Genomic DNA, 12,528 nt, shown 5'->3' on the forward strand with positions numbered 1-12,528 from the left:
AAGCTACAAGCTGATGGGTGAAGTCCTTAAATTAGCTATCAGACTGAAAGAATCCAGATCTGTTGCCACCTTTAAGGTCAGTAGATGCCTTTGGCAAACAGATGGAGTCTGTCTGAGCAAACAACTCGTTCTCACTGGGATACTTCCTGCAAGATTGTGCTTTTAGTGCATAAAATATGACTAAGGAAAACCATTTTGATAAAATATATGTATGCTTTATGGATCAGAAACTACACCAAAATAATAAAAAAAAAAGAGTAAAAATCTAAGTCCACTGTTGGAATTTAAGAAATGCAACACATGAATGAATCGAGTGTGTCTATGTCTACAAAATCAGGAGTTTTGGGATGCAACACAATGCCAGAGCAGAGCAACATCAGCAATGACCTGTAAGTGTAAATACCATGAACTTTCACTAATTTCAATCTGAACACAGTCAAAAATCTAAAATTTGTTCCAGATGAAATTGTATCAGAGCGCTAAGATGACAAACAATTCTTGAAAATATTTTGCACAGAAAAGTTGCATGTTGCATTGTGCTCTCAAATCTCCCTTAACATTTGGAATTAGTACATTAATGTACCTGGGAAGAATAATCTCAAAACACAAAGCGTGGCAATACGTGTCACAGTTGTAGGAGACTGACTTTAATGTAGAAGCAGCTCACCACCAACACTCCATCAAAGACAATTCTACCCTAATGAAAAGCTTGTAACTTACATCTTCAAATAGAAAAACAGAGGTGAAAAGCCAGGTACCTCATGGTGTAGAGCAGCGTTCCATTCTCCATGATCCGCAGAAGTTTGTTGGGCATGGTCATGTTGTGGGCCACAGATTTCTTGCCATTGTGAAAGAATGTGTCAGGGGTCCAAATCTTACTGGCCATCAGATTGTTGAGAGGAAGGGTGTTCATTGGTCCATGAAACTTCAGCCGTTCATCCAACCAGCTTTGACGGAAGAAGACATCCACTGTGTATTCCTGAAAGAAGCGCAGAGGCAATTGGGTTTTACTGAGGCACAATATTCTGAGCGACCAACAAAGGAAGACCTGCATAATGAAACAGTTTAGCAATAGCAGCAAAATGTCAAGAAGCCTGACAAACATGCTGGATCTCATTCAGTTTAAACTGAAAGGTTTGCAACTATGTTCCTGAAAACAATCTAACAATTTTCATATTTTTTCAACAGTTATGCAAAAAAAAGTAGACATTTTTAGTAACATGGATTTTTAAAACCTTTTAGAATTTATAGATGGTCCACTTTGACCCAAAATAACAAACTACACCCTGATCTTATAATGTTGATAATGTCCTTCCTGTCCGGTTCTGTCATGACTGAGCTTATCGTGAGATCGCAGCTTGACGGCGTGTGACACCTGGGTGGGTCCAGCCACATCTGTCAGTGTCAGATCCAGCTGATGCCTGAGGCGAGTGCCATCCCAGGTTTGCATCAAAATCACAGAGACCTTCCCCTCCATCTGAGTGGAAGCTTCTCCAGTTCGCTCTGTTTTCTCTTATTAGTCCACAGTACTTCAGCAGGAACTAACTGTGTTTTCAAATGGGTCCATCGGATCCAGCAGTAACTTTCAGAGACAAACTTCGGTACAAAACTGTCCCCACAGTCAGAGGTGTTGGTTGTTTTATGCAGCTTTGAGAGTCTTGATTTTAAAATATTACCTTAAATTTCTGACTTTTTCTTTTATACATGGTTGTGTACAACTAGTTCTCCAGTCTGAAATAATACTACAAAATGAGGTTTTAATGGAAAGATGAGTTCAGATGGTATTACACAGTTGGCAAAGTATGTGTTATCATCAGATAAACAAGATTTTGCCTCTAAATCATCTGCTACCAATTCAAATACTGAAGGCATTTTTTTTCTTAGAGATGACTGAGCATGTTCACAGTTGTTCACTGAGATGAAAAAATATCCCCCAACCACACAGCTCTCCTCTCTTCAGTGTATATATTGTAAGTATACATTTAACATGCATTGTTTTCCACAGAGCCTCAGCTATGTAATTAGCAGAGGCATCCCTGTGTCACTGAGAAAATGCAGCAATTTCCTGGTTTTCTTTCCAAAGCAACTCTGCATGTCTGCTTTTTGATGAGCTCAAATAAACCAGCGAAGACAAACATCCACAAACAATCATGCAGAAAGATCAGCGGGGGAGCATCCAATCTGAAGGATGTGTATCAGAGCGCAACTATCAGAGACACAGAGAGGAAATACACACAGTGCTGGAGTGTAATTATCTGCTGCAATTTTGATGGAGACATGGGCATGTATTAAATATGAGACACTCTTCTTCCTTTGAAGGTGCAGCCTCAAACACAGCCACTTCCATCTTTGTGCTCTGTGTCACTTAAATATTTGAGGAGAACCAGGTGGGCTCAGAGAATGGGCTCAGATTGTAGCGGAAAGCAAAAAGAAAGGCTCTTAAGGCAGGAAGGATGGCTTTTATGCATTTTTATGAAATAGAACTGCAAAGTGAAGGGTCTCCCTGACTGGAAGCCAAGTAACTTTCAGCATTAGTTTCAAATCATGTTATCAGTCAAATCACAAAAAAAGAATATACTTGAAATCACTGCTAGAATCTGAATCTAAGATATTTCATGTTTTCACTTGTTGAAATGCACCAATTCTTACATTTCATTCCAGGAAGCCATTCAAAAGTGTTGGGATGAGTGGAACTTTGTGAATAAAATCTGCATCCCTGAAATTCTAAGTCTCTGAGGAGCGAAGATCTCCAGAGGGCCTTGACAGAAAACCAAAAAAACATTTGAGAAATTTGAATGAAAAGCTGCATCCGACTGGAAACAAATCTGTTTGTTTGTGTCAGGCTTAGACGAAACCACGCAGCAGGTTTGCAACTGGTAAACAATAATGACCGGCCATATATTAATATATGACAGATCAGCAGCTGTGTACCAGAGCTGGATGGAGGTTGATGTTCAGATATCATTTTAATAACACACTCTAACCTTTGCCATGTCGACGCTCTTCTGATTGGATTGGCTGAGTTTCCAATGGCAACAGGACCAGCAGTACAGGCAGCTACCGCTCTCTCTGTCTGTGTTTCAGTCTGGAAGATTTTATCTGAATGTGAATAATCACATCCAAACTGGCTCAGGAAGACTGGCGGGAGATTTACAGTGGATTATTTGAACCAAAAGCAGAATTTCTCGACAAACAACAGCTTGTGTTGATTGTGGTAAGACGGTTCTAATAAAGGACACAGATACTCTTTATGGCCTGCACCACAGAGACAATTAACAGTTTCCTTAGGCAGTTAACTCTGCTTGGGCACACTGTTTAGTTTTATACCTGTGACTCTTTTAGTGATGATTAAAAGTGAAAAAAAAAACAAAAACTATGTGTTTCATAGTACAATATTAGCGTTGAAAGACTTACCATATCTGTGTCAGATACTGGTCCAAAACTGGTCACGTAGACATTTGTCTTTACTTCTGTCACTCGGTCTGGAAAGGGGAAACAATTGAAAATTCTCAGACAACGAAGTTCCAAAGGTTTTCAACCATCCATACATCATGCATTCAAAAGCTTGAGCAAAAATAACCCCCCCAAGACAACACAAAAGACAGTCTAAATTGTTCTACAAGTAAAAAAAAAAAGCTCATGAATTTTAGTCAGGCAAACTCGCAGGCAAAGAGACGGGACTGCTCCACAGATACGGTCAGGACACAGATAGGACTCAGTGGGACTCTCCTCTCTATTTTCACTGGATTGTTAGTCACTTTTATAAACTTGTGTGACATTTTATTACATCTATATAACCTTGTTAGGAGAAATTTCAGTTGCCAAAATTAAATAAATCTTTTAAGGATCACAGCATTAGAAAAGTTTTATTACTGCAATCAGTCCATAGTGGTGCTTAAGGTGACATTAAGACTCCAACAGTCTGAATAAAATCAGATTGATAGTCCAATCACACTGCTTACATTTTTTTCAAACAAAATTGTATTTTTAGATGTTACGACATGAACAGTCTTTCACAGTTTTTCATTTTCTTGCCAGAATAATGTCAATGTCATACAGTGCTTTGCTAAATTACTCGTACGCCTTAAATTTTTTCATGTTACTACCATCAACGTTTATGTATTGTGTTGGGATTGTAGGTAAACTAACAGAATGGAGTGGATCATTTTAAATTGGAAGTAAATTCTACATGTTTTTTCTTTTTTTTTTTTCAAAAATTAAATCTAAATTGTGGTGTGCAAATGAAATTTTCAGTCTTTTCTGTTACACCCCGAGCTAAAATCCGGCGTTATCAATTGTCTTTACACGCTACCTAATAGTTAAACTGTTGCCTCCATGCATTAAATCCAATTCTCTTTGCCTTCAGAGAGATGTCAGTGATCCTCATTTATCCCTGTTTTTCTGTTTTTCTGTTTCCAGAGCATCAAATCTTAGACATCGAGTTCAATAAGAGAAACTGTTCGAACCAAATGAGCTCAATCGTTCCAGGCCCAAAGTCCACCAGCCCCTGCGAATGTGTTTTATTATTTCCAACCCAGACGGATGTTCTCACTGAACAAATTATTCAGATTTCAGATACACAGAAGCGTAGCTCATTACACTCACAGCTGCAGAGAGCCCAATAGGTTCACCTGCAGGCAGATTTATTTTTAAAATGCTGTCTTTAAAGAGCTGACAGGGGCATAAAGGCATTTTCTGACGGTATCACAGATCCTTTCATTGTAGCGCAAAGGAGGATGAACTGCAGTATGCTCTTCCACCACACAACAGGCATCCTCTCATAATTTACATTTTCATCTAAAATGTCCTTTTTGTCCCCAGTGACTGAGATCAGTAGATTCAAAATACTGTTTCTGATCTGTATTACAAATTTGATCTTAGTATAAAATTATTTGAATATTGAGTGTTGTACTAGGGAGACATTTCTTGAGAGCTAGAAGCAGACTATTTTTTTTATGAGTAATGCTGTTCTTAATAGTGAAGAACATAGTGAGTGTTCTTCACTATGGGCTTAATCTCAGTCAAAGTTAACAAAGACACAAAATCCTTCTCAACTGAAATTGTTGCATCAGAGGTGATTTTGTCATGAAAAAAATAAAGAAAGAAAGAAATGTTGGGCATTTAATGACTCTTTTTTTCAGGATAAAATTGTTATACATTTGCCACCATTTATGGATCAAAACAACTGAGTGCAAAAAAAAGATGTATTGTACATTTTCTCTGGTGTACACATAGTATCTCTTACCAAGTTGAATGTTGGCCATCAACGTGTTTTTTGCATGAGACTGTCTACAAATCGTCAACCGGATTTAGCCAGAAAATTTGAAACGCCATTCCAGTAGCTTCACGTTAGCCTAACTTTTTCATTCTAAAACCAGTTTGGTCAGTTTTTGTCTCATTTGACTATTAAACTTGGGTATAAAAGTTACAGCTGGCCACATGAGCGAGCCAAATGTTTTCCACACAAGTTTGATTAACAGGCAATTTAAAGGTTATTTGTTTGTACTGTTTTTTTAAAAAAGCCATGTAGTTCTTTCAAAGTAAAGAACACTATCAACTATCAAGCATGTCTGAGGAAGCATCATGCTAAGGTATGCATAAGCTACATTTGGTCCAAAGAAGAGTTACATTAACTTGAAATTTCTCCAGTTTCTGTCTGTGATGCTTTGCTTTGATTTGCTACTACTTGCTTCAGTTTCCTGCATCTTACCTCCAAGGCCAGGTCTGAGTCTGTTGTCATACCCATCCAGGAGACTGTCCAGGATTTTGGTGAACGTTGCAATGTCTTTGGAGTTCTGTGTTGAATTACAGACTGCTCTCGACCTAAATAGGAGGGACATATCTTTATGCATAAGTAAGTCTCATACGTTTTAACAGGATTCTGTAAACACCAATTTAACAGCCAAAATGTCAAATGTCCTGTTGCTGAAGCTGTTAAGTGAGAAAAAGCTGGATGTCGGTAAAATAATTTGTTTCAAAATTTGATGTGACAGGTCATGCACCCTTTGACATTTCACCTGCTGAAAGGGCAAATATTTTTACGCTAATAATCTGATGTGATAAAGTATTTAATATTTTTATCAACACACTGAGCCATGATTTCCTGACTCTTCTTACCAAAATGCAATGCACTCAGGCAGAAATTTCACAAAGCCTGGTGTCCTACAAACATTTCTACCTGGCTGTAATTGTTGATGAGGACGAGCAACACTTTCCCTCATAACATTTTACATAAATCAATTAGATATTGATGTTTTTTTGTAGTGAAGACATCAATATCATTGAACGTGCTTTAAAAAGAGGACGAGCTGAGGGGGATTTATTATTTACATGAATTAATCAGGGAAAATGTTCTTAACCAGCTTTTAAAGAGGATTTTATTGATTGCAACAGCATGTTGAAGCATAGAAAAGCATGAGTGTCAATTGTTTCAAGCAAAGCATTGAGATCTGAAGCTGAGGGATACATTTTGTTTCACCATAGTGTTTCTGTACTATGGCAATCTCTAAAGTCTGACTCCAACTATTCAAACAGATTTTCCACCATAACCCTCTGATGCATAACTGGGTCCTTTTTGACCCGGGGAGGTCATCTTTTTGCAATATCTGTATAATGAAAAGTTTTCATCACTTCATATTCCAGGTATTCCTCAAGAAACATGTTACTGGTGTCATGCAATTCAAATTTTTAATTTACCTTTTGTACATTTTAAGAAATAGCATGTTTTATGTCACTACCCCATTCTTCCGTGAGTGGGTCCAAAATGACCCGCATTCATTTCCTATGGAATTTAATGGGAATATTTGTTTCTTACCAACTGTGACTGTCAGGAAAACTTTTATTGTGAACCAAACACACTGAGACCTAAGTGTCACCCCTGAATAATATTATTTTACAAAGCAAGAATTGTCTTTATTTTTTACCTCACAAATGTGTTTGTGTGTGTCAATCATGAGTACTGTGACAGCGTTAATGTCAGAAATCAACATATTAGCCTTCTTCAAAGTTAGCCAACACTAGTTAACTAACCAACTAGCTAACATTACCACCTATACTTTATTGTGCATCTTTATTATTTGTATGTGCGTGTCTGTGCGTGTCTAAAACCCTGGATGAGAAAACCAAGAGAGAAAATGTGTTGAATGACATGCAAAACCTGCTTATCAATGTGTTTTATCATCTAAATTATCAATAAATGAGCCAGAAAAGTATAGAGTGCCTTCTTTGGGTCCGGGAGGATGTCCTGCCCCACGTGGAGGAGTTCAAGTATCTCAGGATCTTGTTCACCAATGAGGGAAAAATGGAGCAGAAGATCGACGAGCAGATTGGTGCAGCGTCTGCAGTGAAACATGTGCTGTACCGCTCTGTCGTGGTGAAGAGAGAGCTGAGCCAAAAAGCGAAGCTCTTGATTTAACAGTTGATCTAAGTTCCTACCCTCGTCTATGGTCATAAGCTTTGGGTCATGACCGAAAGAATGAGATCATGACCCAGGACACGCTGACAATGTTTCTCAGCTGATCTGGGAACGCCATGGGTTCCCCCAGAGGAGCTGGAACAAATGGCTGGGGAGAGCGAACTCTGAGCCTCCTTAGGCTGCTGACCCCGCGACCCGACCCCAGATAAAAGGAGGATGGATGGATGGATGGATGGATGGATGGATGGATGGATGGATAAATCATACACATACACACACTCACATACGTGATACGCAGAGTGTAATAGAATAGAGACTGTAATGTTAGCTAGCCTGGTTAGCTAGCTAGTTTCAAGAAACGTGCTCTTTTGTAGCCCCCCCACACACACACACACACCCACACACACACATAATGGATGTTAACATTGTCCATTATTGACATTTCATCATTGTTGTAAAATTGTTGCTGTTGTCATTTTGTTTTAAAAATGTTCTACAAATTGTTATGAAAATGTTTAAAAAAGTGAAAAATCAAAATATTTCAAACATGAAATAACTCTTGTGTGACATAAAACAGAGTAGAAAGTATTATACAAAACATTGTTTTTAATCAAAATGACAAAAGTAGCATAAAAACACATTGATTGTAACCCGGGTCAAAAAGAATGGCAGACTGTATAGTCAGTCACTCACTTATCAGAGGGTTAATCTTCACAGAAACAATTGGCATCAATTTTTAAAAAAAAAGTTTAGGAAAGAAGAGGGGTTTAATATTGCTCTGTAATTAGCAGGTGTCTCTGAATCAAAGCTAGGTTACTTAGCAAGTCTTTGGTACATATCCACCACCAAAGAGAAAATGTGAGTTTTTATTAATTAAACCTACCCAGTCCTTCCTCCTTTTAACATATTAAGTTGAAATGGAGTCTAACCCTTGTCATCATCCACTCACAATGGGTAATATTTGCAAAAGGTTTGCATTTGCAAAAGGTTTCTTATTAATATATATATTAGATATGTCTAGCTTTCTTGAGATCATCTTAAACAATGTAGCTCTGAATGTATGCAATCTGTAAAAAATATAAAATGAACAAGGTTTCAGTCAGGCGCTGCATAAAGTGTTGACTTTTAGCAAGACGAACTGAGAGAAAAAGTCCCTCAAATGACAAAATAAGGGGAGAGAATTGGGTAGCAGCTGATGCTCGTTGCCCCCAAATGGATTTCTCAACTTAGTATTCTTCCATCAAACTTAATGTGCCTCAAAGGGAAAGGAGCACTAATGCAGTTTATATTTAATCGAAACTTGTGACTCAGAAGAGAGTTATATGCTATTCCTCCTGGTGTCATTTTGAATTTTGTTACAATGGTAACTTCATTGACCAAAATCAAACCCAAAGGCTGGTGCTTTGTCATCACTTTCTCATCATACTTTGGCTTAGAAATGCAGTCGAAAAAGTTTTCTTTCCAAAGATGATGAGTGCAGATCAGGAATCTGTAGTTTTTTGTGAATTTACTGGTGGAGTTACCCAAAATTTGAGAGGTAGTCTTCCTACAAAATGCTGCCCATAACATTGTCAGATCTTGTCCAAAGGAGCACAAACTGATGTGAATGACAACTGTCTTAAAGTTACAACATGAATCTATGTTAGACTTGGTTGGGTTGTGCATAGTTTTCTGTAATGTGTGATTATTTAAAAGGCAAGGATTAGAGGAGTAATTTAAATGATTATAAGTGTATAATCATTTCATAATTATGCTTTTATAATTATTGTTAAATTAATTTCTACATCGGATTTTCAAGGTATTGGAAATCATTGTTTAGACGTATCATGCATCTTTCACTTTTCTTTAGAAAAAAATAAATAAATAAACTGTCGTCTGATTAAACCAGCTCTATTTCCATATTCTCTATTTCCTGGAAGTTTTGAGATTTAATTCCCCACATCAAATTCTTCCAGCGCTTTTATTAGATGTTCTGGGATTTGAGCTTCATGACAGTTCTCTGAGATTAAAGAGTCATTTTCTAATAACTCACGGCGCTCTGGGCGCACGGAGAAGCTAAAAAATAAAAATTAAAAAAACATATCCAGCTGTGTAAGAAACCACGTCCTTTACCTTGCTATAACTGAAACGCTCCTGTGCTCAACATGCAGGCAAGAATCCATTCAGATTAATTAAAAAACGCTCAATGGGTTACCGCCAGAAACTTACCGTGTTTGCCACAGAGCGATGAAGCAGACCAGCACAGACAGAGGACGCGAGCTTCTTTCTCTTCTCATGACTGGAGCCTGGAGATCAGGAAAAAGCTTCAGAGCGCGTTGAGATCTCCTAAACCCGCTTCATTTCCACGCAACATTTCGAAACCCAGCGCAGCTCTGCCAGGAACCGAAAGCCTACCTGAAGCTCGACAGGTGTGCCCGCCGTTGCTAAGGGAAACCGTGATGCGCGCAGCGGAGATGTGCGTAGGTCTGAAGGCGGTCAGAGAGCTTCCATCCTGCCAGACTCTCCTCCAAACAAACGAAGCTGAAAACGAAAACTGCGCGGGGAGAGAGGCTCCCTGCTGAGGCGGACGAAGTCTGTGCGTGAGAGCGCGCGGCTGCGCACGGTGAGCATCCTCTGCTCTGACGAAGCCCGTTCAGGATTAGGGAAAGCGCTGAAATACATCTGAGCCCGTTCTTTTCCGCAAATGTCATCAGAACAAAAGAGGGTAACGCAAATTACTTTAGAAAAAAAGGAACATTTATTGTCATTATGACTTCCGTAAATAAAAACAAAAGAAACTCGGACTGAACAGGACAGGAGGCTAAAAAAAATCAAACATCCATCACACATTAGCCTAATATTCTCATGATAGAAGTAACTCCCAACTGTAACTTCTTACTCATCCTGAATTAGTCATATAACCCCCCAGCCCCCCCCCCCCCCTTTGTAAAATGATGACCATGGAGTTACTCATTATACAGATGGATTACATCACCTTTGTCTGTCTATCCTGCAAAACTCTAATTATTTACTTTTCACAGAGGGTTGAAATATTTTTTCTAAATATTTTTAAATAACACATGTAGACCAGGGATGTTCACCGCATAGATGATTTACGGTGCAAAGAATTATTTGTGTGGCCACATCTGCATTTGAAAAATTATGCAACGGTACTGGATCTTAGCCCAATAAAGCCCTTATATCATTCTAGCAGTGTGAGATCTTCAAGTATCCACAAGCAGATTAAAGTAGCATCATGTTAAGAAGATGCAAATAAAAGAATACATGAGAGAGAAGAAAAAAAATATGAAAGAGGTTTTCCAATTTACCTTCCACCTGTTCAGTTTACTCAAAATTTGAACATCTATATATAAATGGTATCATATAAACAGTGTTTTGTATTTCTATAAAGAGGCAGTTGGAAGGGTTCCAGTTTCAGTTTCAAAATACCTCCAATCTAATGCAAACTCGTTTTGACTGCAGGACCAGAACAATCCACTGCTATGAGATAAAAAATGGTGAAACGGGGAAAGGTCAAATGCTGTGTCATTTAGATAAAGTCAGCTCTGCATCTGTGGCATTTAATAAAAATATTTAAGGTCATAAAATGCAGCTTAATTTCCAAGGAAACTAAGCTCCCTACTCAGTTGTACTGTAGCTGGGTAAATAAAAATTGACAAGACATTGAAGCAATAAACACAACACCCTGAATGATCAGAGACATTCTAATAGGCTGTGTGGGTTTTTGCATTTGCCTTGTGTTTGTATCCTTATTAGTTTTTTTTTGTTTGTTTGTTTTTGTTTGTTTTTTTTAACTCCGACTCATGGCCTATTTTTGAGAAACATGGTTGAAAATAACATGCCTAAAATTAATTGAATGTATCTCAAGAACTACAGAGTTTATTTTAATTGTTTTTGTATCAAAATAAAGGCAAGACCCTAGAGAATATGTTACAGCTCTAAAAACCATCCTGCCTGTTACTGAGGAAAGTGAATAAATATGACACACTGCAGAAATTAAGCAAAATATCTATTTCCGCCAAAAAAAAAAAATACAGTTCAATATATGAAGATTCCTTTCAAAGCATGCAGATGAAATCTAAGACATGTAGTAAACAATACTACACAATCTGACCTTTTACTGTGCCAAGTTTAATTAAAAAAAAAATTATATGAGTTCTAGAGAGGTACTACTTGATAAAAATCTAGGCGGACCTTCCAAATTAGCCATTTTGGCACAATTTGTGCCATTTGAACTTTCTCAGGTTTTTTTCTGTAGGTTCTCTTTCAATTATTTATTCTTACTTGTCATAGATAAGTAATTACATCGAATAACAATTGTTTTTTGGGGTTCCTTTGAAAAATCCACATTGCATTCATTCATAAAACGAGAACAAATAGACAAATTGCAATAAAATGGAACAGATTTATTCACAATAACATTTCAAATACAATGAAAATGCAAATAGCAATGAAAACTGATTTGTCAAAATGATATGATCACAGGAAGAAACCGATATATCTCACAATTACATTACAATAACAATGCAACAGCAATAGGTTTTCTTTTTTTTTTCCTTTTTGTGGCTCTAGTGGTTTTTGTTTGACTATAAACATATGGAAAGTGGAGGAAAAAGCCTCCATATATTGGTTGCATACTCCATATCTCTGCCACTGACACATCCTTGGACTAACAAATACAAACCTTCACTGTGACAGCACAGTTGTAAACAACAAGTCAAAAGTCAAAAGCAGCGCGAAAAAAATTCCTGCTGGACTCTCTGTCTGCGCTCTGCGCGTAAAATCATCCAGTTATCCATTCAGATATTCGAAATTACGCTGGACAGTTTCTCGGGAACCCATTGGCCAATTTTGATGATTGACATGTCTTTCGAACCGTCAGAGCCAATAGAATCCGAGGACGTTGACATTAATACGGAACCTAAAGCCATTCACCAATAGGGTATATGCCACGAGAGGTGGTGACGTATTTCCGTTTGAATTTATTCCACATAGGTTGGTTCCAGGTCCTGCTTGCTCCTATTGTTCTTGGCCGAAGCTGCAAGATCTGTACCATGAAAAAGATGCAAAACTTAAAATATCTGTGAGCTGCTGGTACAACAACTGAGTTTTGT

General features: G+C 37.9%; 1 protein-coding gene across 1 annotated transcript in view; it reads right to left on the reverse strand.

Annotated features, from left to right (window-relative positions):
* The window catches only part of gabra2a (gamma-aminobutyric acid type A receptor subunit alpha2a), a 21,416-nt gene extending 11,024 nt beyond the window's left edge, over positions 1-10,392 (reverse strand). The window contains exons 1-5 of the mRNA XM_016672026.1: positions 9,809-10,392; positions 9,623-9,699; positions 5,711-5,823; positions 3,415-3,482; positions 759-979 (exon numbers count right to left, since the gene is read on the reverse strand). Coding sequence (XP_016527512.1) covers positions 759-979; positions 3,415-3,482; positions 5,711-5,823; positions 9,623-9,690 — 470 coding nt within the window. The 5' untranslated portion in view covers positions 9,691-9,699; positions 9,809-10,392. The remainder of the gene's footprint in view (positions 1-758; positions 980-3,414; positions 3,483-5,710; positions 5,824-9,622; positions 9,700-9,808) is intronic.
* Between the last annotated feature and the right edge of the window lie 2,136 nt (positions 10,393-12,528).

Source organism: Poecilia formosa, unplaced genomic scaffold (genome assembly GCF_000485575.1).
Source record: "Poecilia formosa unplaced genomic scaffold, Poecilia_formosa-5.1.2 Scaffold54, whole genome shotgun sequence".
In the NCBI taxonomy this organism is placed as follows: Eukaryota; Metazoa; Chordata; class Actinopteri; order Cyprinodontiformes; family Poeciliidae; genus Poecilia; species Poecilia formosa.